At 38.1% G+C, this 27301-nt stretch overlaps 1 protein-coding gene across 3 annotated transcripts in view; it reads right to left on the reverse strand.

Annotated features, from left to right (window-relative positions):
- LOC103720153 (myosin-6-like) overlaps positions 1-27301 on the reverse strand; it is a 50243-nt gene that overhangs the window by 21725 nt on the left and 1217 nt on the right. For all 3 annotated transcript variants that reach the window (XM_039123563.1, XM_039123564.1, XM_039123565.1), the window contains 22 exons: positions 26925-27068; positions 26547-26692; positions 26308-26464; positions 26111-26169; positions 25851-26010; positions 17471-17620; positions 17225-17361; positions 16987-17133; positions 16737-16838; positions 13906-13963; positions 13680-13781; positions 10505-10542; positions 10276-10402; positions 10018-10188; positions 9781-9912; positions 9565-9674; positions 9413-9473; positions 4723-4900; positions 4375-4580; positions 3708-3827; positions 2891-2989; positions 1669-1881 (listed from right to left, as the gene is read on the reverse strand). In XM_039123563.1, the coding sequence (XP_038979491.1) occupies positions 1669-1881; positions 2891-2989; positions 3708-3827; positions 4375-4580; positions 4723-4900; positions 9413-9473; positions 9565-9674; positions 9781-9912; positions 10018-10188; positions 10276-10402; positions 10505-10542; positions 13680-13781; positions 13906-13963; positions 16737-16838; positions 16987-17133; positions 17225-17361; positions 17471-17620; positions 25851-26010; positions 26111-26169; positions 26308-26464; positions 26547-26692; positions 26925-27068 (2817 nt within the window). The remainder of the gene's footprint in view (positions 1-1668; positions 1882-2890; positions 2990-3707; positions 3828-4374; positions 4581-4722; positions 4901-9412; positions 9474-9564; positions 9675-9780; positions 9913-10017; positions 10189-10275; positions 10403-10504; positions 10543-13679; positions 13782-13905; positions 13964-16736; positions 16839-16986; positions 17134-17224; positions 17362-17470; positions 17621-25850; positions 26011-26110; positions 26170-26307; positions 26465-26546; positions 26693-26924; positions 27069-27301) is intronic.

Raw genomic sequence — 27301 nt, forward strand, 5'->3', positions numbered from 1 at the left:
ATTTAAAATTTATTTGACTTTTATAATGAAGAGTTGAAGACACTGTCAAAATTACCAGAAAAAGGCTGCTAAATACATAGTTGCTACATAAATATGGGTGCCTAACTTTTTAGGTGGCTTCCACTTAAACGTCCATTTAGATGTGTCCCATTACCTATCACCACTCCATTCCCTACTCAGTCCCCTGGTCCTATGTAGCAATTGGGAATTGGTGCAACACAAGCAAATACGTGAGTTTGAGTTGGAGCTAAGGGATTCCAAAAATTCCACATCAGCACATATTGATCACCACAGCAGCAGAGGAGAATGGAGCAACGATGTTTAGCATTTTTGTCATTAGATATTTAAGTGGCTACCTAATACACTCAATTAAGCACTAAATTGAAAAATTAAATCTATGCATATTTAATATATTTGTTCAGTGACCTGATCAAAAAATGGAGATGTTAACAGATGCATCATGCGCATTCATTAATGTGATTCCCCCATTATTCAATAACAACATGTCTCACTCTTATTGGATCTAACTAGAGTTTAGTTATACCATTTCAGTTACCAACATTCTAAATTTGCCGCCACAAAATCTCCTGATATCTTTCCATCTAATTCACCTGGCCTCATTCCCCAGTGTGTTGCAGTCGTTCCTTATTTAGCACCATATGGTAGATTAAGATTTGGTATACTGCAGCATTGATGGATGACAATGGTTAGTTTGGTGCTTCTATCCATCTTTATTTGCTTTCAACATACAGCCAAAACCTATAACATGCCACATAAACTCATATTTTCTTTCTATTCCAGCTCCCCCTCATCATCATTGCCATCACTGTTGTCATCATTATTATCATCTTTACTTCTGATTCTGTGTTTCTGTCCCTACATTGTACTTACTTTTCTCTCCTATAACCTTAAGCTCACAATAGTATCATTGCCAAAATTGCTAAAAAAATAGATTCCAAAAAGACACCACATTGTCAAAAGCAAGAATTCAGATATCCATGCTGGTCTCCTGCCATTGCAGCACCCGCTGCACCATGCCGAAGTAATAGACAAACACACATACATACATACATATATATATCCTTTGTTTATTATAAAAATTGTGAAAATGGAATTCACAGGTGTCATGCAACCCAGGCAGGGTGCTGATAGTGGCCTGTTTGGCCCTATATTGAACAAGCCAGCTGGCATGGACCAGCATGGGTGGCACTTGAAAGTTGAAACTTGAAACTAAGGTATGCCATCTACGTACCGGGCCCTGTACCGATGCGATCTTGTTACTTTGTTCGTACGTCCGATACGGATGCTGGTTCGGCGTACCAAATATCAGCATGCCTCCCTACCACATACCGGTACCAAACCCATACGCCATGCCTCGTACCGCCCAGTTCAGCACGGTATGGCGTACCTTGGTTGAAACCATTTAATCATATATATATATGACTATTATATTATATAGAAGGCCACGGAGCATGTATATGTACATATGTGTATGTAGACTCACTCTAACTCCCAAAACATTTAAAATAATCCACACAAATGCACAAAACATTTTAAAAACATAAAGATCAGAAACACAGACAATTGTTTCACTGCTAGCACTGGCATGGCAGAGGAAATAGAGAGAGAGAGAGAAGGAAAAGATCCATTAATTTATGTGAGACTCACCTTCAGTTTCTTATTTTCAGCAGTAAGTTTATCCATAAGAGCTGTATCAATAACTGGAACCTCTCGTATGACAGAAGTTTTTTCAGCAAATTTTTTGGCAGCTTCCTGCTCCTTTATCAACATGCCTCTAGTCTCCTTGAATTGCACTTGCATTTCCTGCAAGGCTAATTGCAATTTTGCATTCTCTTGCATTTTTGCTTCTTCTATGTCCGCCTACAAAGAAGAAGAATGTATTAACTATCACAAAAGATGATATCAGAAGTGAGGAACATCCAGGTGACTACTTCAAAGAATCAACACTATTCATGAATCACAAATAGAAGCCAGTCGGCCATTTGAATGTTCTTATCAAGTCAGTCAATCAAAATCTTATCCTGTGCTTTGATGATCAGCTTCCAGAGACAGCACACTTTCAGACAGTTTTCAGTGCCAATAAAAGTCACAGATAGCTCACAGATATTCTGTCTTGACTCTTGACTATAGAACATGTAATTATGCAAAAAGCCACAAAAGTTAAACAAGCACACATCTCTTATGGTGGAGACGTTTCAGATTTATCATTCAGTGTTATATATCAGTTGAACTATACAAAACTGCTTCGGGAAAACTGTAGCTTTATCGCATGTATTTTTCTTTTGGAACAGAATATAACAAAGACTAAATGCCAGCTAAAAATTGTTCCGATAACAAGTAATCCATGTATTCCCCATCAAAATTTTCCCATACTACAGAATCCAGCTCCATGCAGAGGACTGCTAGAAATAAAGAGTTTCTCAAGATATCCATCTAAATCCGATAAATAACAGAAATTGAATGAGGCATAGACCGACCCTGAACAAGTAATCAATTTTCAATTATGGAAGATGGAATAGCATTTATTGCCACAATTAGGTACGAAAATGAAGTTTCACACATACATTTTGTACAACATTAATTGAAAAATTGACTACCATTTCTCCAACCAATGCCATCTCAATATAAAATTTGTGAATAGGGCAATAGCCCACTGGTTACAACCCTCATTCAAATGGAGGAGGTTCCCATTTTGTAACTTGGGAGGTGTTTCCCAAATAGTTGGACTGCTGGGTGGACCTTCCCTTTCCCTCCCAAAAGGGGAAAAAGTCAACATAAAACTTCAATTAACTGTCTTGGACTCGTAGACAAAAAGCTGAAGAAATAATTAACGGAATGAACAAGATTAAGCAGTGGTGCATATATTTACCCTCATCCGTCTCTCCAGTTGTAGCCTCCAAGTTAGTTCCTCAACTTGTTTCTCTAACTTATTTTTGGCAGCTTGTAGAGCACCAGTTTCCTTAGCAGCCTGAAGATAAAAAGTACAGGTAAGCAACCAAGAATATTATATCAAACTTTGATCATTTTAATAAATATTCCATCAGAAACATGATATCATTCTGACCAAAGATCATGTTCATGACATCCCGTCATGAGCAGCTTCTACCTATAACTTCAACAATAAAAATAAAATACTAATAATCACTAGAATGTGCTTCTTAATCTTAGATGATTGCATATGAAGCTTTTTCCAGATTGTAATCAAGTGAACTCAAGTGAAACTATGTCATTCTAAATATATATATTGCTAGAATGGAATTTAGACAGACAGGAGATATTATCTTCTAGAAACTGAAATAGTGTCTCATGGTCATGCTAATGCAATTACAACTATTTGTACAAGTGCATTACATGCACAAGAATTGGATCAAAGAGCAATCCAAGAAAAATAACCATTGGTTAGGTACCCAAATTGTTAATTGACTGTAAAAAATTGAAATCATGTTAAAAAATTAAGCTAATAATTGAAAGTGTTCAAGCAAAGAATGCAATGTTGCAAGAAGCAATGCAATTAACAATGTTAAAAAGAACTAGTGAATGGTGAGAGTCGTGAGACCAAACCTTCCCATCTTAAATGGTGATGTTATCATTATCATCATCCAGATACTCACTAAAACTCGATAAAAATGAACGAGCAAAATGTTTTCCCAAAATTAGATCCATAAGATGAACAAACAGATGCTGACCATCTTAAGCTTGCGCAGTTCTCTTCTTGCAAGTCTTCCTCGCCAAGCACATTGAGTGGTGATTGCCGCCTTCTTTATCCTCGAATAATGTAATTGTGCCAAGTATCGGCGACAATGACTCTAAAAAAAGACATACATTTATTCATAATGGATGATGCGAGGCAGAAGATAATTATATTGCTTAGCAATCAGAAGGGATAAATTTACATATAGTAAACAACACATTTCAAATGATGAAAAATATTGAAGAGAAATTGAAGATCCAATAATGCATGTATCCAATAAAATTTTGTATCCACAAGATTAAACTAAGATGTTTTAACATTAGTCCAACTTGCAAGTGTAACTGACAACTTAATAACAAAAGGCATAAATGTACCGATTTTGTGTGTTCGATCCAAATCTCAGAATTTTACTCCCTCTTGTCATATTAGCATAAAGATCAAATCAAACAAAGTGCTAGAAAACCATAAAAGTCAGGTGTATTTTGTAGGAAAATAATTTGATAGGTCATACAGATTACAGGTATCAATAGCAAAATGGCAATATTCTTTACTTATACAGGCTTTTCATCTTACTGTACGAGTAGAACAAAAAAGACTAGAATTGTTTTATTAATCTTCTAAAAATAGACAAAATCTGCATTTGGGTAATGGCTCATTTTTACCTGAATAACAATTGCAGCTCTTTTTTGCCGCCTGCAATGAAGTTCCTTGCGAGCAGTCATCCCACGTAAACCAGCCTGAATGGCAATTGATGCAGAAGACAGTTCTTGGTATGCTTTCTTTGCAAGATACATACGAAAATATGTCTGGATCCTCAATGAAGCAGCTTGTCTACGCATGTTTTCGTAAAGATGCCGTGCAATTTGTCCTTGAATAGCAATAAGACTTAAATTAATTCTGTTGGATCAAAATAATAATTTTTCTGCACTAGCTGACAAAACTGTGACAACAAACTCCAGGAATTTTCTGAAGAATTAACTGCAACAGACAGATAACAGTAAATTTATTACCCCTGCATCCAGCCTGAAGCTGTATAGCTGTTTTCCGGAGTAATATGAAACTTTTACGAGCCAGATATGAACGAACTTTCCTTTGAATTTTGCTGGCAGATCGTCCTAACACTGCATTCCTCTGAGCATCTAATTCAGCCATCTGACCAGCCCGAAGGAACACTTTCGTTCTCCCTATCTGGAAGTTTGAACTTGGTAAGTAAGACGACAGTCTGGGTACATAAAATTTGTAAAGAAATAGCTCTGCTACAATCAAAAGATAGTCCCTAATGTGGTGACTTAACTTTACAATTTGCCTGCTAATGATTAAACATATTGAGACATTCACCACATCAAGGATAAATAGATATTAGCAGAGGAGTTAAGAATAAACTTCTTTTAAATTTTCTGAAGAAGAGTTTCACAAATTTTGTGTATGTCTTCTATGGAAAATTGTTAGAGCATAAATGGTGAGAAAGGGTATAAGAAATAGGGTGAAGGTTGAGCATTTTCACCATTTACTGATATATGTTAATAAGCCATCTGGACTTTAAACCAGGTTTACAGTTAAAAAATAAAAAGGATCATGTATAAATTTCTTGTTGTGCCCCTTTTTCCTTTTTGAGAATAGGAGTGAGTCCCATCCGGGAAGTCTGGCCCAGATCAATGGATCAGACTTCAGAGGATTCACATCAAATGGCTTCTCTAGCTCTCTTTTCCTCCTTTTTTATTATCTCAATACTATATATGTCTGATATCATAGAAGGTGAGATCTATCCTCTTCAATTTTTCCTTTTCTTTCATTCAAATATTGAAGCCCCAGCTGTTCTCTATGCTGATTCAGGTATAAAGTTCATCATTAGATGGTCAATGTTGAGAATTCTGTGTTATTTCAGTATGCAGAGTTACATGGATTCAGTTACGTGTGATGGCTGCAGATGTGTATCTAACCGTTGGACCCTTTCTATATCTAAGATTTTTCCTACAGAGCCCCATCCAAGTGTCATACCAATGTCAATGTTCAATTGTCATACCAATTTTGATTTTCAGAATTTCTAGATTTTAAATTTTTTTAATAAAAATTTATAAATAATAAATATTAAATTAAATCATAAAGAATTTGGAGAAGTTTTATATACCTATCATCCAAGATATTTAGCATGCATTTCAGTAATTATCCAAATTAATTATATTAATTATAATTATTTAGAATAATCAGTTAGACGTGGAAAAATTTTATAAATAATTTGAAAATTTTCAAAAAAAATATAATGCAGTTTGAAAAACCTGAAGGCATGAACAAATTGCATGAGACAAACACATGCCTTAGATTGGTTTGGAAATTTTAAAAAATTATCAATTTTGAAAAATGTTAAAGAACATTGAGTTGAATTCAATATGATTTACTGTAAAATTCGCATCCGTTTTACTATTTTTGGTCGAAGATTGCAAGTACGCAAGTGAGTCATGATTAGATAGAGTCACGGTATGCCGTACCGGCCTGAACCGGACGATATGGATAGTACCGTACCGTGCAGATATGGCACCGGTATCGGGTACGGATTGTGTACCGACATTCGGTATGCCAAAAAAATTCTGTATCGTACCGTATCGATACTATGCTAGTGTGGCATTGTGGCACCGATACGGGGTCCGGTACCGAGATGGCGAACCTTGGATGGAGCCCTGTAACAATCTATGACCTCGCCCAAAATAGCTAGCCAGAAGATATTATTTCGATTCCTTGATCCTGTATAAGTATCCAAGCTCTCCTCGGCGAATAGTCGATGTGGGACTAAACACACGCCCGCACAGGTCCTCACATATTTCTCCCGTTCAAGCCCTGACATCCTCGTCAGGTGATCAACCTCCATAAACTCGTGCTACAGTGTCTCCTAGTCTACATAGTCTATGGGCCTAGTTCGCTTTGATCCATTTGTAACAATTCAGGAATTCACCCAAAAAGGCTAGCCGGAAAGTATTATTTGGATTTCTTGATCCTGTATTAGTACCCAAAATCTCATCGGCGAATAACCGATGTGGGACTAAACACGCCCGCACGGGTCCTCACAAGCCCAACACGAAGATGGTCAAGGAACTTGATGTTGGACGACTCCATAGAAGAATGAGAGAGGACCAGCACTAGTAGACAGGTAACTACCATGGAGTCGCTACTCGCTAGTAAGGAGGTGGTGCCACCTGACCAAAGAGCAACCTATAGGTGGCTATAGTGATGTCACTAGGTGCAAGAAGATGCCCCTAGAGATTCAGGAAATGATGAGAGAGAACTGGGAGAGTCTAAAGGAGAGAAGCAGAACATTCAGAATCAGATTCTAGAGGGACAAGACTGATCACTTTGTAGTCAATAAACTGGTCCATAGGATGAGATTTCTGGTCTAAGGGAGAGGGAGAGGGCGGCAGAGGGAGAGCGGGAGAGACAGAAGGAAAGAGAGGAAGAGAGAGAGAGGGGAGGGACGGAAGAAGGGAGGGAGAGAAGGAGAGGGCGGCTCAAGCGAGGGCCATGGGAACATGGCCGAAGGAGGGGGAGAGAGGGCTTTCGAAACCCTCACTCTTCTGTGCGTCGGAACAAGGATGGAGCCCCTGTATTGAATGAAAACAAAGACTTCAACCCCTCTTTTATATTTTTTATTAATTTTTTTAAGCGAAGTCGGCAACCACTGCCTAATTCACTTATTATTTTAAAAAAAAAATAAGTGAAGTTGGCAGTGTGGCATATCTTCACCAGGTTAATATTGATGATGTCAGAAGTATTCTCATCGAATTAGTTTCACTTTTTTTAGTGTTATTGCATAACCAAGGGTTTACTGGATGCTTCTTCTATAATTACAAGGGAGTGATTGGGTCTGGTGTGGCATATCTTCACCAAATTCGGGGAATGCCATCTAGCTTTTCTTGAGATCACCTCGTCCAATGGGTGCAAGAAGAATTGGCGTGCATCTCACTTAATCCATAGCAAACAATGCACAAACCCCAACATGAGAAGGCCAAAAAACCTAGCTATCTCCACCACAACATGAGGCTCCAACTAAACTATATCAGTGGAAGGGATTGAGCAGAAGCAAGATGACACATTCAAGGATGACCATGACCAAGACAACAAGGAACCAATGTTTGGGCGGGTTGCAGATGTGGTAGCTCGGGACATAATAAAGTTAGATAAGTTGGGGGATCCTCCACGACCATCCAGATTCACAGCATGAGTGGCGAGGGTGCAGGACATGGACCAAGAAGAAAAGTAGAACTTGTTTGCAAGTCAGGGTGCGAGAGATAGAATGTTGATGATAGTGGTTGGCAGCAATATTTTAAAAAGCAGCTGTTGTATGCGGGCGGTCAAGGGACTGCATAGCGCATATACATTATGCAAGCTACATATGCAGACGCATATGAATTTAGTACTTTAATATTTAAAAATACTTAAATATAATAACATGGCTACATCTTTTACAAATAATAGCAATATTAACAAGAATAGATCTAGCAATTACTGCTTATAACTTAGTACTTAATCCTTAGTAGTAATAATGATAACATAATTGATATGTTGATATTATTAATATAGACATAGCCAAGCTATATGAAACCCACATCCGACTAGATTATGTCATTGCACAATGTTAAAAAGGCCCACAAATGCAAACAGACAATGATATGTGTGTATGCAGCCACACAACAATAATCCTGCTGCATGTGTGGAAACTGAAAAGTGTTAGACAAACCAACCGAACTCCGTACCGGTGCCACGCTAGCACAATATCGGTACGGTACAGTACGAAATTTTTTTGACTTACCGAGCGTCCGTATGCCACCCGTACTGTGTGCCAGTACCGGACCGGTATGATACGCTCCGTATCATTCGGTTCGGGCCGTTACGGCATACCATAAGTATGACCGTATATGGTAATTGCATAGAGGGTATGTGGTGCGGTCAGGGGACCGCATAGGCATATACAACCATATATGTGACCTCATGCCCCGTATTTTAAAACACTAGGTTGGAGTATAAAACGTTTGGTCCACAGCATGACGCTCATGCCTCCAAAGCCAAGCAAGGCATCGAGACCAACCAAGGAGCTAGGGAAGGTCAGCAGATGGGACTAGCCAGGCCTCCAAGGGGAGTCAGAGAGGTGGTATCAGCCAAAGCAGTAAGAGGATGGTTACCCAAAGAGAGTTCTCATGGAAGTAAGAAGCCTAGTTCAAAATCCACTATGCCAGTGGACCTAGTCAAGGCCAATGTTTTAAAATGCGGTTGTGTATGTAGGCAGTCAAGTGACTACATAGTGCATATGAGTTTTGTGGGCAGCATATGTTGTTGCATATGTCATTATTCTTTTTCTATTCATCCCTAAGAAGCTAGTAATAAAAAGAATAGTACTACAATAATATGACAGAAAAACATAGACCTTGGATCCCCATTCCCTCTTTTCTCCTTTGCACTTTTATCATTCCTCTGTGTCTTCTTACACTTTTTTAATTTTACAAGAAACTTCTTTATATATAGAATCAGCACACATTCTGTGTGAGCTTGTTTAATTTGTGGCCAACTAAAATAGGCATGAGCCTAAGAAATGGGAAAATGTAATTTATGAGAGAAACTTTGATAGTAGTCTTTGCAAGAAATGTGTCAATAATTAAATATATTGAGTCAAATCAATCTTGAACCTTCCAAAGAAGTGTTGACTTCCATATTTACCTGATAGCCTTTAAGATTCACCTTCTCTAGCAACCTCTGTGCAGCAGTGATCTCATCACAACTACAACAAAAAACAAGCACACAAATAAATATGTGCTAGCAGTTTATGCTCAAAGATGCCGGAAACATGTCTCAAGTATTCCGGTAGCTACCTTCCATCCAAAACTTCCGGTGCTAGAATGCCAAAACGATCTATAAATTCATCAAATGTACGTCGTGTTGGATATCCAGCACAACTTATTCTAATAGCCTCCAGCACTCCCTATATTAAAGAAAATTACAGCACAGCTATCAACATGGGCATTTGTGCAAATCTCATCAATTAAGCAGAGAATATATGAAGTGGAAAAGGAAGGTTCTTAAATTACTCCACATCGTAGCTGCTGCAGAATGTTAATATTCTCAAAAATTGCTGGCTTAAGAAGATTATTAGGTTTAACACAGCGGATGTAGTGAGGCTCAGTAGCACTCAGAGTTTCTAGCAGAGCGTGCAGTTGTTGCTGCAAAGTTGGAGATACAGTAACACTCAACAAATGGATTTTCTGTGATAACTTGGGCCACTTGAGTATGAAGTGCATATCTAATCAAATATATTATAGTTGTACCTTAAACCTTGAGCCTATTGATGAAAATTTTGAAGATTTAGATGAGTCATCAGAGAGAGGTGGAAATAGACCCGAAACAAAGGGGCACTTAGAAGCACTCAGGAGGGCTTGATGCTCAGCAACAACATAATCTTTGTTCTTGTCTAAGAACAACTCTGTCTGATAAGTGACCTGAAAGATGAAAAGAGGATTTTCCTTATAATTACTTATACATCCAGATAGTAAACATGGAGGCAAAAGAAACAAGGAAGTACTTACATCACCAGCATAGTGACGAATGGTGAAATCAGAGCGAGCTAGTTTGGGCTTGCTTAAGCGCTGATGAGTTTTAAAAGTCTGGTAGATCTTCTGGGCAAATGTTTCATGGGTTGATCTTGGCAACATGCTTGAAGAAAAAAAGAATCCAGCTGTCTCAGCATCTTAATATATTAAGTTTTATTGGAATTTTTTCTAAGTGAAAGAATTACAATAGTATTCTCATATATACCAAGCTTCATCCAGAAGAGCAATGATCCCACCAGGTTTCTGAAAGTCAAAATGAAAAATTACAACATAAGAACCTGAGAAAGTGATAGTTACATGCATAAATTTAATGAATCCAGTTATCACTGGAGGTATGCATGTAAAGAAGTGTGTCAAGAATGCACAGGTAGATGGTCCTCTTAACAGATGGCATATAGCAAGGTGCACATCAATACATATAAATAAAATAAAAAAAAGGCTTCATAGATTGCCTTTAACGAAACCTGATAATATACAAAAATATGTGATAGTTTTTGCAGAAACATTTTCACCATTGCAGTAGAATTCAATAAAAAAGGCGATATGACTAAAAAAAAATAAACAGAAACTCTTTAACTATGTCCAGAAAGTGCTATGCCTCCCCTTGCACAGAAATTTTTCATATTTATCCTCAAACACCAAAGAAAAGAACTGGTCAAATTGATAAGAGTAGCGTGAGTAATGCTAGTCTAATTTCAAAAGGCAGAAATTTGCCATTTACAGTCAAATAATCCATTAAACCATCAAAAAATCAGATCACGTCATGTGATGGTTTCCTAACATTCAGGAGCCAAAGCACTTCATGAAAAGGATTTTAACAGTAATAACAAATAAATCAACTCTTTCTCAGAAGTTGTCTGCTGTTTCAGCACTTACATGGAACTCCTAAAAATAATAATTCGTGAAGCCATTCCAAAAGGCATGATACCTGATAGATATCAGCACAGATGTAGACAAATATGAAGGAAAAACCATGTGAGATGCTCCCCGAAAGAAGCCCCCAGTGAAAAAATAGAAAGCAAGACTTGAAGCAGTAAGCAAGACATTCAGCCAACACATTTCAGAAGAATTGGCTTCAGAAATGAATCAATTGTGAGTTGTGGTCTCTAAAACTCATTGATGGGCTAACAAATTTATATCCACGCACATGCATTTCAAAAAATAAATATTTCAATTTTTTGAAATTTTATGATGGTTCTTAACAAAGATTTTTTCCTTGCTACTTTTTGCTTCCTATCTTTTAGCAGTATAACATGGTAAGATCAATATAAAATAGCATGCCCAATATGTGATTCAAGACTAATTAAACCACTGAGGCACAAAGCTTCCAGGACAAACTTAGTCAGCATTAATTAATTGTCTAGAGTTGTGAAACAGTGGATATTGCGCTTCTTAAAAATTTGGAATTTAACACTCAATATGCTTTTGGTGGGATCTGAAAAGCAAAATAGAATAAGATCTTTGAGAAGTCTCTTATCTATTGGACCAGATCTCCATCTTACATCTTGGTATATGACAGATTGTTATGTCATTTAGAAGAAACATTTCCTGCTTACCTTCATTTTAGCTATGCTTTCATATATGCTTTAGCTTTTACTTTAACTTTTTCCATGAAATTAAACCTTATTCCCTCAATCATGGGCTAATCCATTTTTTCTCTTCTTTATTTCCCCGTAAACTCTTGATATAATCTATAAAATATCAAAGGGCAGAAATTTTAAATTTTAACACATTTTCATTTATATTTTATTTGTCACTCTTTTCCCAAATTCCCTCCATTCAACACCAAAGTACCTTCTACTCAATCAAAAAAGAGAACAAAAGGAAGGGGAAAAATCAAGGGATACAAGGAGGGAAAGAGAGATCATAAGAATAATAAAATAATTTTTTTGCCCACACCTCTCTCTCTTCCCCTCCAAAAATTTCTTTTCTATTAATCACCAACCCCCCTTCCATTTTCATTTACTTTTTAAAATTTTACAATTATATTTTAAAAATTTTAATTTATAAATTTATGTTTTCCCAATTTTTATTTTTATTTTTATTTTTTATTACTATAGTGTTTCAAGTTTGGTTTCATAATTTTATGTTTATGTTTTTATGTTGTTTTACCTTTTTCCTTAAATGTGGATTGAACATGTCCAGTTTGCTATTACTTCAAATTTGTAGCATTTACATGATCAAGGCTTCTTATCTTGCAGCAAAGAAAGCATATTGTGCATGCAGTAGGATTAATTCAACAATTAATGAACTGTATGCTTTTCATTAATAACTAGCAGTTGTCAAGTTTAAGTTGAACATCAAAAGCAAAAGAACATACACATGGAGATAAAAAAAATATGAAGTAGAGAGGATGAAGTGGCAGGCATAATGACTAGTCAGCTAAGAAACATGTAAAATGGGCATTTAACATCTCTGAAAAGAGAGATCAATATATCTTGGACACTCCTTGAGTTCCTAAGTAAATCCAAATTGCTCTAGCCAAAATAGGTGTATCAACAACCTTTTGACTTTCAGAACTTTCCCAAATATTTTTTCTATTGGGTTAGCCTACACACTAAACATTAAATCTTTCCAAAAAATATTGAAGTTTGAAATTGATGACGGAACCTCCTACTTGAGGATCCAAGCCGTTGATCATGAACTCTAGTACTAAAAATATATAGAAATTAAAAACCATAGGCTTTGGTATTCCACTGCCCATGCATTAAGTGGATACAAAAACGGATGGTAACAATTGTATTAGTGTGCTTAAGTACATGACAGGCTATCACTTGTAATACTGTGCTTAAATACGACAGGCTATGTAAATTGAAAATCCAGATCATTTATCGTAATCTACACATCTTAAAACTAGTATAGATTGAAATTCAATGACTTTAGATGCTTAGATCCAAGCAAAACATCATAGCATGTCCTTACAACTATTGATTTTTGCACCACTTGATGCATAGGTTAGAGACCTCCAAAATATATGATTATTTATTTTTAGGCATCTACAGAGATATAGATTAATATCAACAGAGTGAATTTTTAATTAGGATGGCCCTTCATTATTTTTAGAATCGTTAAATCTTTTACCAAAGATTTGATGTTCCATATATTGTCCAATTATGTTGTATTCCTATTCTGATTGGTCTAGTACCCCTTGTGTTAATAAATTGCTTTTGAGGAGGGAAAAATATGATAGTGAGTTTGACAGTGCATAAAGAACATCAAAGATATCCTAGAAATTCTTCAAATTCTGATTAGCTGGGCATTGTGAAACCCAACAGGCCAACACAACTATTATGTGATATAACCTAGTTACTAAAAGATCACTGCAAAATATTAAATTTTTTTTATGTAGGTAATATTATAATGAAGTTGTCAAAATGAACCTTCTCAATAAGATCAAGAACATCTTGGTTGTCAATGAACTCAATATAACTCCAGTTGATTTCTTCTTTTGTATATTCTTCCTGCTCCATTTTAAAAACATGCTGTTCAAAGAAACAGAATCAGATATTACTTTAGTGAGTAAATAAAACAAATTTATATTCTGAATATATTGCAGCTTATCCAATATGGAACTAAAGTTTGCAAGAGAATTTTCCATTCTCACACCTGATTAAAATGTTGCTGCAGTTTTTCATTTGTGAGATTGATACAAAATTGCTCAAAGCTGCAAACAATGAATATATTAGAACCTTAAACAGGAACCATTGAAGTGAGATATTTATGTCAAAAGAATATACTAGTGACAACAAGAGAAAACAGTGCCATGATTATCAAATACTAATTGCAAAAGAGTAATGACAACTGAGGAAATCAGCCTAAGGAGACAAGATCCTAGAATGGTCAACATAGACAAAGGGCTACAAGGGGCTACAAGGGTCTGTATCACCACCACCCATTTTGAAATGTATTAAAGCTGGGTTGCATGACCCTCTATGTGTAATAAAAATTGTAAAAACTGCTATCAGAATACACATATGTATTGGTCAAAAGATGAAGGTTTGTGGAACGTATCGAGCTATATCGGCGGCGAATTAGGATGGGCCAAGCGAGAAATCGACGATGAAGGGGAAGAGGGAGAAGGAAAGTGAGAAAAAGAGAGAGAGGGAGGGAGGAGAGAGAGGGAGAGGGACAGGGAGAGAGAGGGGGGCTTAGAAGCCCTCCCCTCCTCCTCCGATCGTCCACAAGCTCTATTGGGTAGAGCTCTATTTCGTTCGAAACAGGGGCTCGGCCCCATTCTTTATTTCTTTTACGCTTCTTTATGTGAAGTCGGCACAAGGCCCGTTCTTTTTAAATTTTTTTCGCTTCTTTAAGTGAAGTCGGCACATCTTGTGGACCATGGTCGGCAGAACCGTCCCAAACCACCCAGTTCGGGGCGTCCCGAGCCATACCGACGGATCGGAACGGTTCCGGCAACCAAATCGAGACGTCGTCGCCGGTGGAGGAAAAGGAGAAGAAAAAAGAGCAACTGAGAGAGAGAGCTAAGGAGGGAGGGAGAGGAGGAAGGAAGAGAGGCCGACCAGGGGCCGGCTGGCAAAGGCCGAGGAGTCTCCGCGCGGAGGAGGCGAAGGCTGGGGAGACGCAGAGACGAGGCTCCGCCTTCGGTCCCCTTTTTATGTGAAGTCAGCACAAGGCCCGTTCTTTTTAAATTTTTTGTCGCTTCTTTAAGTGAAGTCGGCACATCTTGTGAACAATGGTTGGAAGAACAGTCCCAAACCACCCAGTTTGAGGCGTCCCAAGCCGTACCGGCGGCGGACCGAGACGGTTCCGGCAACCAAACCGAGACGTCATCGCCGGAGGAGGAGAAAAAAAAAAAGAAGAAATGAGAGAGAGCTAGGGAGGGAGGGAGAGGGAGAGGAAGGAAGAGAGGATGGCTAGCAGAGGCCGAAGAGCCTTCGCACGGAGGAGGCGAAGGCCAAGGAGACACAGAGAAGGGGCTCCGCCTCCGGTCCCCTATTTCGTTCGAAACAAGGGACCAAAGGAGACCCCTTTTATTTTTGCAGATTTTAAGTTGAAGTCGGCAAACCCATTACGGACTTCACTTATTTTTTAATTTTTTTTAATTTTGCGATATTTAAGTGAAGTCAGCAAACGATATGCCGACTTCACTGAAAAATTGCAAAATTTTTTAACGGCCGTTTCAAACAAAATAGGGACCCGACCGTAGCCTTCACCTCCACCTCCTGCCCTCTGTAGCCTCTGTCGGCCTCCTTCTCTCTCTCTTTTCCTCTCTCCCATTCGCCCTCTCCTGCGTCCTCAGCTGTCGCTACAGGTCCGACACGGCATGGCACGGCGCAGGCCTATACTAACTCATGCTGCTGGACAACCAATATGGTGCCCGGTACCGGCACAATAGACCGTGTTGTGGAACTTCTTAGTATAAACCAAATGGTCCTCTATGACTCGTCATTTTCTTCATCATTATTCTATCACCCTTTCCCACAACTCACAGTGTGGCTCATTGGTTGAGTTCCCCAATTCTTGTAGCAAATTAGTTTGTTACCTTCATTTTATATATGCATACATAATACTTTTCCAAATAAGCTGACATAATCAAAAAAAAAATGAAGATTTTAAAATTTTCACTTGAGAAATTAAATTAAAATAAAACTTGCAAGACATGTCCGGTTTCTTGGAAAATGTCTGGATAACTAAACAATTTTGAAAAATTGAGTTCTCTAACTGTTTTCATTGTTGGAAACTAACAGATTGCAGAAATAGATTTTTTCCATATTTGACTAAATTGCTCTGTATCCTTGAAAAATCTTTTCATTTTCCTTTCCTTAGTTCTCTAGATAACCAAATATGCCCTTAGTATAAACCAAATCAAAGAAAAAACATATCTTCAGTTTTTTTCAGAAAAATCTGTACACTGATATGCAACACAGAAACATGGTTGACTAGGAAACAGCAGTTTAAAAAAAAAAGAAAGAAAGAAACCTTCTAAAATAAAGAGACCTTGGCTAAGCAATAGGTTGTTCAGAAAAGTTCCTGGCACAATCATTATTCAGAATCTCTCTCAGATAGAAAGTGATACCAACCTCTTTTCCTTGTCCATTACATGAACCTAAAGCCCATTAACTCTTAGAAACCCTTTATTCATTACAACATATTCCTTTTCCTTAATTAATTTTTTACCTCCTTTTTACATAATTAAAATTGCTTCAGACCAAGCCCTAAAACCTAATCCTTGTTCTTTTATCTTGTAGACACTCAACAATGAGTTGAACACACCAAATGCAAACCCAAACTAGAACATAACTAAGAAAAACTTCCTTGATGTTGGTATATGTACTAAAGAACATGTGAAAACCATCTCTATCAATGATCTCAAGACTGAGAAGGTCAGAAGTTTACACATCGCATCAAAATATTGATGCAGCTCGCATCAAGATTTTGACAGCTTTAGTAATGAATGCAAAAGCATACCGGTTAAGCACCTGTTTGTCTTGAAACTTTCAAAGCCATAAATATCCAGCACCCCAATCAGGGACTTTGAGTTAGGATCTTGACCAATTGAGTTGTTAATTTTATTCACAATCCTGCGATAAACAACAAAAAAAGCAGCATGAGAACTGGGATAACATCTTAAATTGGGAGAGGGGGAATCATTTTTGAACTAGATATTAAAAGAACTACTATCACACCTTTTTGCAAAACAAACTACCTAATAATGGCATCAATGCTTACCAATCAAATAGCCGTGAGTAAACAATCTTTGCCAAGGCATCTCTGCTAAGAGCTGCAGCTTCCGGATCTAGACTTTTTGTAATGCTCTCATCACGAGTTACAATGATACGCTTACACAATGAATCCTCAAGCGCCTTTACATCGCACCTATGGAAAATTGCATTGTAGTTGCTCAGAATAATATATAGATCAAATCTTAAATTCACAAGTACAGAGATTTATATAAAAGGGGATTTACATAAAAAGCTCAGCAGCAGTTCTTAGATGGAACCAGGACTTTTCATCTTTAGGTACGGATGAATCTATTTCCTTTCCTTCAGAGAATTCAATATTGCCTAGATGAAGAATAGCAGCTACAACCCGGAATATTGCATCCTGAATAAAATGGACGTGACAAAGAAAAGAGGAAAAATATATTAGCAAATGATCGAGAATTTAGGGTAGGGGGCCTTTTTGCTGGTGGAACCATGGCCAAAAATCATACCTGTTCATCAGAACTAATTCCGACAACATCCATAGCCCTCCTAGTTGCCAGATATTCCTTAGAATCATCTACCCCATCAAGCTCAAAGCTGTTAGACTGTTTAAGATAATGAAATGTTCTGGGATTTTCCAATTTATACCTCTCAATGTCCTGACAAATTTGCATTTAAAATGTCAGTACAACCAATTGCAGTACAAATTGGTTGACAGAACATGATGAAAACTTTTATCAGTCAACAGCAATACTCAAGAATTCAAATGCAGAACCTAAAGATACAAGTGTAATGAATAATGATAACACAGAAGTCGTGGAAACAGAAATTGTTTACTTGAATAGCATTATACAGCGCACAGCATGGAAATCAGTCAGCCCTTCTGCGTGATTCACTCAAATAGTTGATAAGAAAATAAGGTTCCACAAAATGTGCTTGAGATTAGTTGACATGTTGCGGGAATGTTAAGGATGGTGATTCATGCTTACCACAGAATGGTACCTGGAAACCTGAAAGTAGTCTGGGTTATGAAACCAAATCACTTGTCTCAACAGTCTATCTCCTCTCTATCCATTTTTTTCTAACAAAAAAAATCCGAAACCTGATTATTTTTTTTTTAATATTCTTGCTTCCAAACATCAGCTTATTTTCCTTCTATTTCTTTGCAAAAGTTTTAGCTTCTACCAGTTATTGCATATTGCAGTACTCAAGACAACAAAAAGAGACGAATGCTAGTAGATGAGAGATTGATGCGAAATGACACTCTTATTCTCCAATCAGCAACTTTGCGACAGATCAATATAGATATGAACAAGAATCTGATATAATTTTCTGACTGAAACTTTTACAGTTAAATCAATCATTTGAGGAAATACTGTTATAATTGTTGTTTATCCTAGATTTACCGGGATTCATTTCCTTTGGTCAGATACAGCTTGAAGTCTTTTTGATTTAGCAGTGGAATAGGTTATTTAAAGACTAAAGATAAATATTGGGTTTAGCTAGTGCCTAATAGTCATCCTTTATTGTGGTATGAGTTCTGACGCAGTATTGAGATGACTGGGTTTCTTTAGTATTTAAGTCATAGAGGGAAAGTAGTGGTGCTATGGCATTAGGATAAGGAACCATGCATGACTTTAGTCTAACTCAGTGAAATAAAAGTTTTCTATAAACATTCAGTGAAATAAAAGTTTTCTATTGACTCTTATGTACTAAAGTGAGTCAGCTTGTATACCTAGTATCATCTTTGTTTACGAAGACCAAGAGCCAAGAGATTGGAATCCAGATGTGCCCTGTGATTTTTTGATAAAAAATTTCTTCTTTCCTATATTGTTTCTTCTTGCAACCCTCAAGTTTGCCTTTCCTTTTTTTTTTTTATGCTTGTTCTGATCTTGGGCCAGCAGATTATCCCAAACAAGGAATCATGCTGTTCTAGATATATAACTTATAGGCAGCCTAAACCCTGCCAATTCCATAAATTCTATTGTCCAAACTTAAGGTAAATAAAGTTAAATTTCCAATAATGAGTAAAATTGTTGAGCTATTGCCTACACAACCACCAAACAAAGAATTAAATATCATTGTACCCTGTACCTGTCGAAGATTTTATGATAGGGGGAAAAATGCATCTAAGAGGATTATGAGCTTGTCATTTGTCTACTATGAATGAGTTACAATTCAACCTAGTTTCATGGATGACACTGTGAATATGCCTACTATTTGACCAAACCAAACTTACGAGTATTTTAGTCATTGTTCCGCCCTTTAAAGTTTGAATACATGCCCTAACTAAGATATGGAAAAATGGCTTGATCTGAAGAGGTATTCATCCTCTTATTTTCTCTCACTCACTCATATATATCTTGTTCTTTCTTCTCTCTTCTTTAGTACTGAAGAAACTAGTACCTTCAGAGGTATGAATGCAGAGCTCAATGTCTATCAGACTCTCAAAAAAGATCATGACTAGCCAAATAGATACAGTTAAAAGTTTTAAGCGGAGAGTATCATCCCAGGGTTGAATTTTCTCCATCAACTTTTGCAGGGACAAGTTCTTCAAGCAATGAAGTACCGATGCTAAGCAATGTTCATGCTCACCTCTATCGTGCTTGTTCATACACCCAACATCCACCCCATGGATATACATTTATCCTTTATGCATAAAGTGGACTGATGAAAGACAAGGTCATGGTGATCATGGATGTCAAGATGGTCATGATCAGGGAGGAGCTTGTGGCAGGGATAATGGACTTAAAAAATTTGCATCATGACAAATTGTCCAATTATATAGTGTAGATCTAATGGATCCTCAACCAACATGCGCTAAAGAAGCCTATTTTAAAAAATAATAAACAAATAAACAACACCTAAAGGCTTACAACATGAGTCCTGTACCTGTAGAAGCTCTATAACACTATCATGTGAAAATTACAATTAACTTGCAACAAAGAATTAGTTACTGTCCTTTGATTCAACTGAAACTGCTCCACCTACTACATTAGCCAACATTGGTATTTTGCGCCATCTGTCATGCATTAGCAAGCTCCACAGGTCACCTAAACCTGTGTTGTCAAAGGAACATGTCGCAAGGTGTCTTAGGTGATTTATCAAGGAGTATTTCCCATGCATTGAAGTGGCAATATCCAAGATGGAGAAGTTGGAAGGCTTCCTACACAAAGAAGATTCTATGCTGAAAACCTAGAGACTCTTAAGTATCTCTGCATTGAAGTGACAAGATCCAAAAGCAGAGTAAGCATTCAAGTAGGTGATTTATCACAAACAGAGATAGGTATGCTGAGTTTGTTTAGCAAAGCATCCTATGTATTCGGCTATAAATGTAGTAGTAGATCACAAAGAATTGTTGAATAATCTTGGGCTGCATGAATGTTTTGTTGGTCGAATTCATGTATTTAGCCATAGCAATGACAAACATAACATTTACCATACTAGATCAGCCTATGCACCTAGATTTCAAATACTGGTACCAAACCCCGCACCGATTTTGTCTCTAATTGGTACAGTCAGTACGTACTGAGACTATGAATCAATAAAAATGAAAAGAAACCAATACAAACTGGTATGGTACCAATATAGATTGTCCATATGGACCAATATGGTCAAGTATATAACGGTCCCATCAGTTTTGGCATATCGACGCCATTTTCCATCGAAATAGTACAGTACTAGTGGTACCATCCCATTCCGATGTTATTTGATTCCTTGCCCTCCACTCTCCTCAAACTTCAGATCGAATGTCGCGATTCATATCTATTCCTATATTAAACCCAAACTCCAGCCTGCCATGTCCCATCAGTTTTGGCATATCGATGCCGATTTTCCATCGAAATAGTACATTACTAGTGGTACCATCCCATTCCGATGTTATTTGATTCCTTGCCCTCCACTCTCCTCAAACTTCAGATCGAATGCCGCGATTCATATCTATTCCTATATTAAACCCAAACTCCACCCAGCCATGTCTCCATAATGTTAAAACCACTTCTACAGTAAATGAACATACCCTACTTAGTTTCAATTCTTATTTTGAGGGAAAGATACAAGAGTACACCTCTCAAAATTGAGTATGTTAGTTCACATTGGAGGACCATATCCATCCATAACACCTCTCACATGCATTGCACATGCCAAAATCTAGTATCTCAATAATTGAAAGGAAGCTACATGAAACAAAGATATTTGCAGATGATTATAAACCACTGCCTAGACAGATTTTTGCACGCATTGTGGGCTGGATCTTCTTATGATAGAAGGCCTCCACTAGGTTTTGCACTTTCACTAGAAAAAGCCATGTCAATTCATGGGCAAAAGGAGTCTGATTGCCAAATTTAGTGCAAAAGCAGAGGATAGAATAATGGTTCATATAGCTCATTAGTTCTTGTAGATGATGAAGTTGATGCAAGGAAATAGGTTCACTAAACATAGTCCTACAAAAATGTGTTTTAAGATAAACCAAGTTAAAACTGACAAATCTCTGCCCCAATAGTTTTGTCAAAAGCATCTTTTGCTAGAGTCACTGTGATTACAGGCCTAGACTAGGTATTGCACCATCATTGGAGAAAACCATGTTGCATGTATTAGAAAAAAAGAATAGATATGTCAAACTCACTGCAAGGGTCACTACATCCATGTAGTGATGGCTCACACCAAGGTATGTCGAACCAGTATCAGTAAGCATACCAGTCGGCTACCAGACCGATTCGGTACCAGATCGGACCGAACCAAACCGGTACCGAATTTTGGCCACAACGTGGCCACAACACGAACAGCGCGTCCGCGCCGTGGCTTTAGGCAAAAAAAAAAAAAAGAACAGGTGTGAAACGACCGGTTCCTAGCCATACCGGATGGAATCGTCTGGTTCCATCCAATACGCAACTAGTACCGGCCGGTTTCGGCCGGTTCTGGCCCGGCACCACTTGGTTCTAGCCGGGCCGGAATCGTTTTTTAAGGTTGAACCGGACCGGTTCAATATGGGCTGAACCAGTTCGCATTCTTGGCTCATACAACTGATGAGCTCACATGGCTGAAGAAGTTGATGGAAGAAAATAGGGTCACTTCACGTGATCCTATGAAGTAGTTGGAGAGAACTAGGATGCAACTGATGTTGCAAGCAATCTAATTTCATACAAGGAAACCATGCACGAAAAGAAATTCCACTACATCCATGAGGAAGTTAAAAACAATCAGATTAACAACCTTTATATGAAAAATGGAATTAGGTGGCTGACATTCTCACCAAAGTCAATTAGCAGTCCCTAACACTTATCCTTTGTTGCCAAATGAAAACGGCATATGTATATGTGCAGGCTTGAGGGAGAGTACCAAAGATTTTAAGTTGGAAAATGTTGTGCAAGGAGAATATCTAGAAACAGCAAACACACACACACCCACGTACATAGAGAGAGAGAGAGAAGAACATAGAGATTCATGTAGTTTGGCCTATGGCCCAAGGTTCGCCAAACCGGTCCGTACCGGCCGGTTCGGGCCATATCGAACCGGTCCGGCCTGAAACCGGTACCGGAACAGCGTGGAAACCGGTTCCAAGGGCTACTCGGTCTGGAACCAACCGGTATGCATGTGTACCGGTCATGTATCGGCCTGTACCGGTTTGCACTGGTACGTTAAATTTTTTTTTTTATCAACAACGCGGCGTTGTGGTTTTTAAAAGAAGTGGCCAACAACGGCCACTTCTTTTACTATGGCCAAAAGGCCACAGCACACGGCTTCTTTTTGGCCACAGGTCACGAGTTGTGGCCCTTTTGGTCATAGTCTGTGAAATTGTCGAAGCGCGTGGCCGAAAGGGCCACATCTTTCGGCCACGCGTTCGCTCCTCTCGTTCGGCTAAAAAAATCGAATGAGTATCTAGTCCAACACAAATCCAGCAAGCCTCTGAGTCTCTAAAGGGTAACCAGAGAAGCGCAGATTTGAGAGATAGCCCACAAATTAAGGAGGAAGTCCTTTCCAAAAAATCAAGTGAAGACTATTTAAGGTGTGGTTTATTTCTCCTATCTTATTTCTTTAATTTTGTTAATAAGTAGCTTAAAAAAAATAGTTTAGAAATTGCCAAAAAAAAGAAGATCATGCCAAAAGTTTCTATTTTGGATTGATTTTTTAATATGATGTAGATTTATGGTAGGAATGGAGCCATCAAGAAAAACCAACCCCACGTAGCAAGATATTGGTTGGTCTTATGGGCAAAGAGTAGGGAGAGAGGGCCAACAGCACCAGTTTCAGTGCAACTATTACGAGAAGGTCTTCAAAGAAGAGGTAATCAGGTTGAAGCAACACTTAGCCGGAAATTCCAGTGAAGTTGCTATGAGCCTGAATTGCCCATTAGAGATCCGTGTGCTGATGAGGCAGAATCTCGCTAAGGTCAAAAAAGCGAAGAAGAGGGCTTCCAAGAAGAAGGCGGAGGTGGAACACCGAGCGGCAAAGCTACTTTTCTATCACTCCAGAAAGTCAGAGAAGGTTGAGGATCTAGATAAGGAGGCAGAGATCCAGGCTACCATGCAGGCAAGCCTGGATGATCAGTGCCAGCAAGAGGAGGTGGCCAGGTATAGGGCTCGATTTGGGCTCTTTGCCTACGAGTCGAACGGTGGTTCTGGGAGCATCAGGCAAGATTCAGAGTTTTTGAGGATAACCTCAGTCAGAGAGGGCGTCGGATTTTGCTTCCGCCATATTCGGATGGGCTCCTACACAGTCAGAAGACACCTCTCAGACCCAGAGCATGAGTGAGAGATCTAACAGTTCTCATAACTTGGCGCGCGTTCCTTCTGATTGGCTTGATCTGCCTCCTCCTAACTATACTTATGATCCGGATACTACATGAGCCATCGGCACTCGTCCCGATTTTAGATATCCGAGAGTGCTTTAAATGTATGTAAATGATTGTATCTTAATTTGAAGATATTTTATGTGTATCATTTTATCATTAGTATCATTTGGAACGGAAGGAAGTAATAAGATGCATCATCTATCTTCAACCCTAAACCTAAATATAGAAACATCAAAAACCATGAGAAAAACAATAAAAAACATCAAACTTCACTTAATTTTACAAACTAAGATCCAACGGAGACAAAACTTAAAAAAAAAAGCATCGGAACCCAAAACTTGGCCATTCAACCGGTACCGGTACCGACTGGACCGAACCGGTACTATACCAGTCCAAGCCGCCACCGATATGCCGACTAGTACCGGTACGGCGGACCTTGCTATGGTCTATGTCCACAGGTAGAGACAATCAAAGAAAGCCTCACTAATGGCGAAGAAAGTAAAGAGAGGAGAACACTAATACAAAATCCCTCAATCTAACGAGTACTTGAAAACCCCAAAATATAAAGGTGTAATCCCAAAAACCCTAGGAAAGGGGAAACCTATACGTGTACAGACACATCAAAAAATCTAGTCCCCATAGTAGGCCTCAGCTCTGGGCCGAAGGCCCGACCAAAGAGGCCCTTTTAGCAGCCTATCCTGTAAATACAAAACACACAACAGAAAAACATAGCATAACAGGACCATGGACTTGTCATTCTTCTATTAGGTCTTAATACATGAATCATTTGACCAAATAGCATATTGTACAATGTAACATACCCCCTAAGTGACTGAACTCTCGCTTAGCAGTATGCTTGTCATTCAACTACAAAGAGGATGCCCTAGTTGAGATATAAAGAACGGAACACAGTCTGACAAAAACACTCTGAATTCTATCTTCCCTCTGCCTTTGTTTCTCTGTATCATGTTTTTTCTATATTTCTCTTATATTCTCTACCTTTTCATTTATCTTGGCCTCAAGCCACTCTTGAAAAGTGAATAACATAGGCAGATGTTTTTGATCTCCACAGTGGCAATGACTATATTATATCATATTATCATATAACAAAGTATAACATACTATGCTATGTTATATATAGTGTTAGGCTACTTAGCTGAAGAAAAATGGTACATAGATAATACAGCTCCATAATTAATACTTAGTACCTAGGCATTGTATTAAGTATGAATGATACATCAAAAAACTCTTCATTTCATTCTCACCAAAAATCCAATAAAAAACTTCAAATAATGAATCCATTTATCTTCATGCACAACAAAAGAAATCTAAGCTAAGAAAATTATTCATCGTTCTTTCAACATATTCTAGACTTTCTTCTTATCCACATTAATATTTCTATTCACAGCTATAACATGATGCTAAAAGAGAGGCAAATGTATGCCCTTCATTGGAATTCGACATATTGTATAGCACAAAGAAAAAGGAACATATTCACCTCTTTCCTTTTAAAATGGGAATAGGGCTATGAATGGACCACACTTGCCCGAATGGCCCAATGACCCAGCCCAAGAAAAAATGAGCCTGGCCTAGAAATTTCAACCAAAAATCCTAATTCAGACCAAAATCAAGAGGCCCGAATTATTCTGGGCTGGTGCCAGGCCAAGTTTCCAGCTTAGAATGAATAGGGACCCAGCTTGGGCCCAGCCCTTACATACAGCTGGGTCAGGCTGACCCTTGAACTTGATTCGGGCCGAGCTGTGCTTGGGCTTGAACTCTAAAAGCCAACTTGCTTTTGGCCTAGACCTGACCCAGCATATTGACAGCCTAAATAAGAAACTACATGTGCTATGCCAGATTACAGTTTCTCAGTTCCATGTAGAAGCATTCATCCAATGGCCACTTGATAGCTCCATCAGCATTTGTTACAACCTGCCTGATTTGTGTCACATGCCACAGAGATTGCAGCATTCTACTACCATCTATTTTTAACTAAATTAAATAGGAGAAAGAAATAGTGCAAAAGAAATAATTATCTTGATATAAAGCCAATAAGAATGAGAAAAATAAGAATTTGATAAAGATCTAAGAGACTATACCTCTTGTGGAGCAGAACAAAGCATGTAAAAACAGTGGTAATTTCTCTCAGGATCGGATATTTGACAGACACGAGATCTTTCAAGCAGGTATGTCCTGACAGCAGCTCCTGAAATCCTTCCCCTCTGATCAAATTGAATCTCAACAAATTTGCCGAAACGACTGATACATGAAAGGAATTTAATGTGGGCAACAAGCCATGTAAAGATATGTACAATTACAAATAAATAGATGTGAAGCATCATGAAGAAAGAAACCGTACCTTGAGTTATTGTTTCTCACAGTCTTTGCATTGCCAAATGCTTCGAGGACAGGATTGGACTGTATAAAAGGAGTGAAGATACTTAAAAATTTGGTACGTGCACAATGCAGAGAATAATGCAATTTTCAAGAAAAAATTAACAGCCTTGGTACACTAATTTCAAAATCAGAGGCAGAAAAAATTGGCTGATATCCCACCTCCAGAACTTGCTGCTCCACAGTCCGCCCTTCAACTGCAGCTCTACCTCCCATATAAGCAAGATAACGCATAAGCAATTTGGTGCTTTCTGTTTTACCAGCCCCACTTTCTCCACTTACTAAAATTGATTGGCTTACTCCCTCATTCATCATAATTCTGCATTGGTAGAACGCACTCTCGTGATGCAAACAAGAGAAGTTAACACTTTTAATATGTCCAAAAGAAGCATAAGAGATACCTATATGCAGCATCTGCAACAGCAAAAGGATGGGGGCTTAGCTCACCAAATGCTGCCCCTTTATATTGTTCCATCATATGGCTGTCATAAAGATGAGGGAGTCTTCGAAAAGGGTTCACAGCAATCAATATGTTTCCAGTGTAAGTCTGGTATTGCAGTTTTCCATCACCATTTGTTGCTAAATATTTAATAGAGGATAGAGAATGCCAGAACTAAACAAACATGGCCTCTAATATGAGGCCCAGTACTAGAATCACTACCATATGCATGCATGACATCGAGACTCGGTTCACTTTACGATGTGGGGTGGAGGATGCGAGATCATATTAGAGATCAAAGAAAATGTAATCTCACTTACATTATTCAAAATTTACTTACATAGATTTCATTCATATCATATCTTGATTTCAAGTTCTGGAGAACTCCTGGTTCATGCAAGTAAGCCAGTTTTGTCATGTCATCAACACCGCAAGGGGATGCTTCAGCATCCTTAGGATAGACACTGGACAATTTAGCAGTGACCTGCAGAGAAGAGCCAACCTCTTTGTTAACAATTACCAAAATCTATGATCTAATGGAGAAAAATGGAGATTATTTGAAGGATTAAAATTCATAAACATGAAAAGTTTTATGTATTTGTCTAAAAAGATTAGCCCAGGAAGCCTTTTCTCACAAACAAGGAATCTGATTTATAGCACAAGCAAATACTGAAGGCTGACATAGGAACCAGCATTGTCTTTATAAACAAAAAAAAA

The sequence above is a fragment of the Phoenix dactylifera genome, chromosome 2 (assembly GCF_009389715.1).
Source record: "Phoenix dactylifera cultivar Barhee BC4 chromosome 2, palm_55x_up_171113_PBpolish2nd_filt_p, whole genome shotgun sequence".
Lineage (NCBI taxonomy): Eukaryota > Viridiplantae > Streptophyta > Magnoliopsida > Arecales > Arecaceae > Phoenix > Phoenix dactylifera.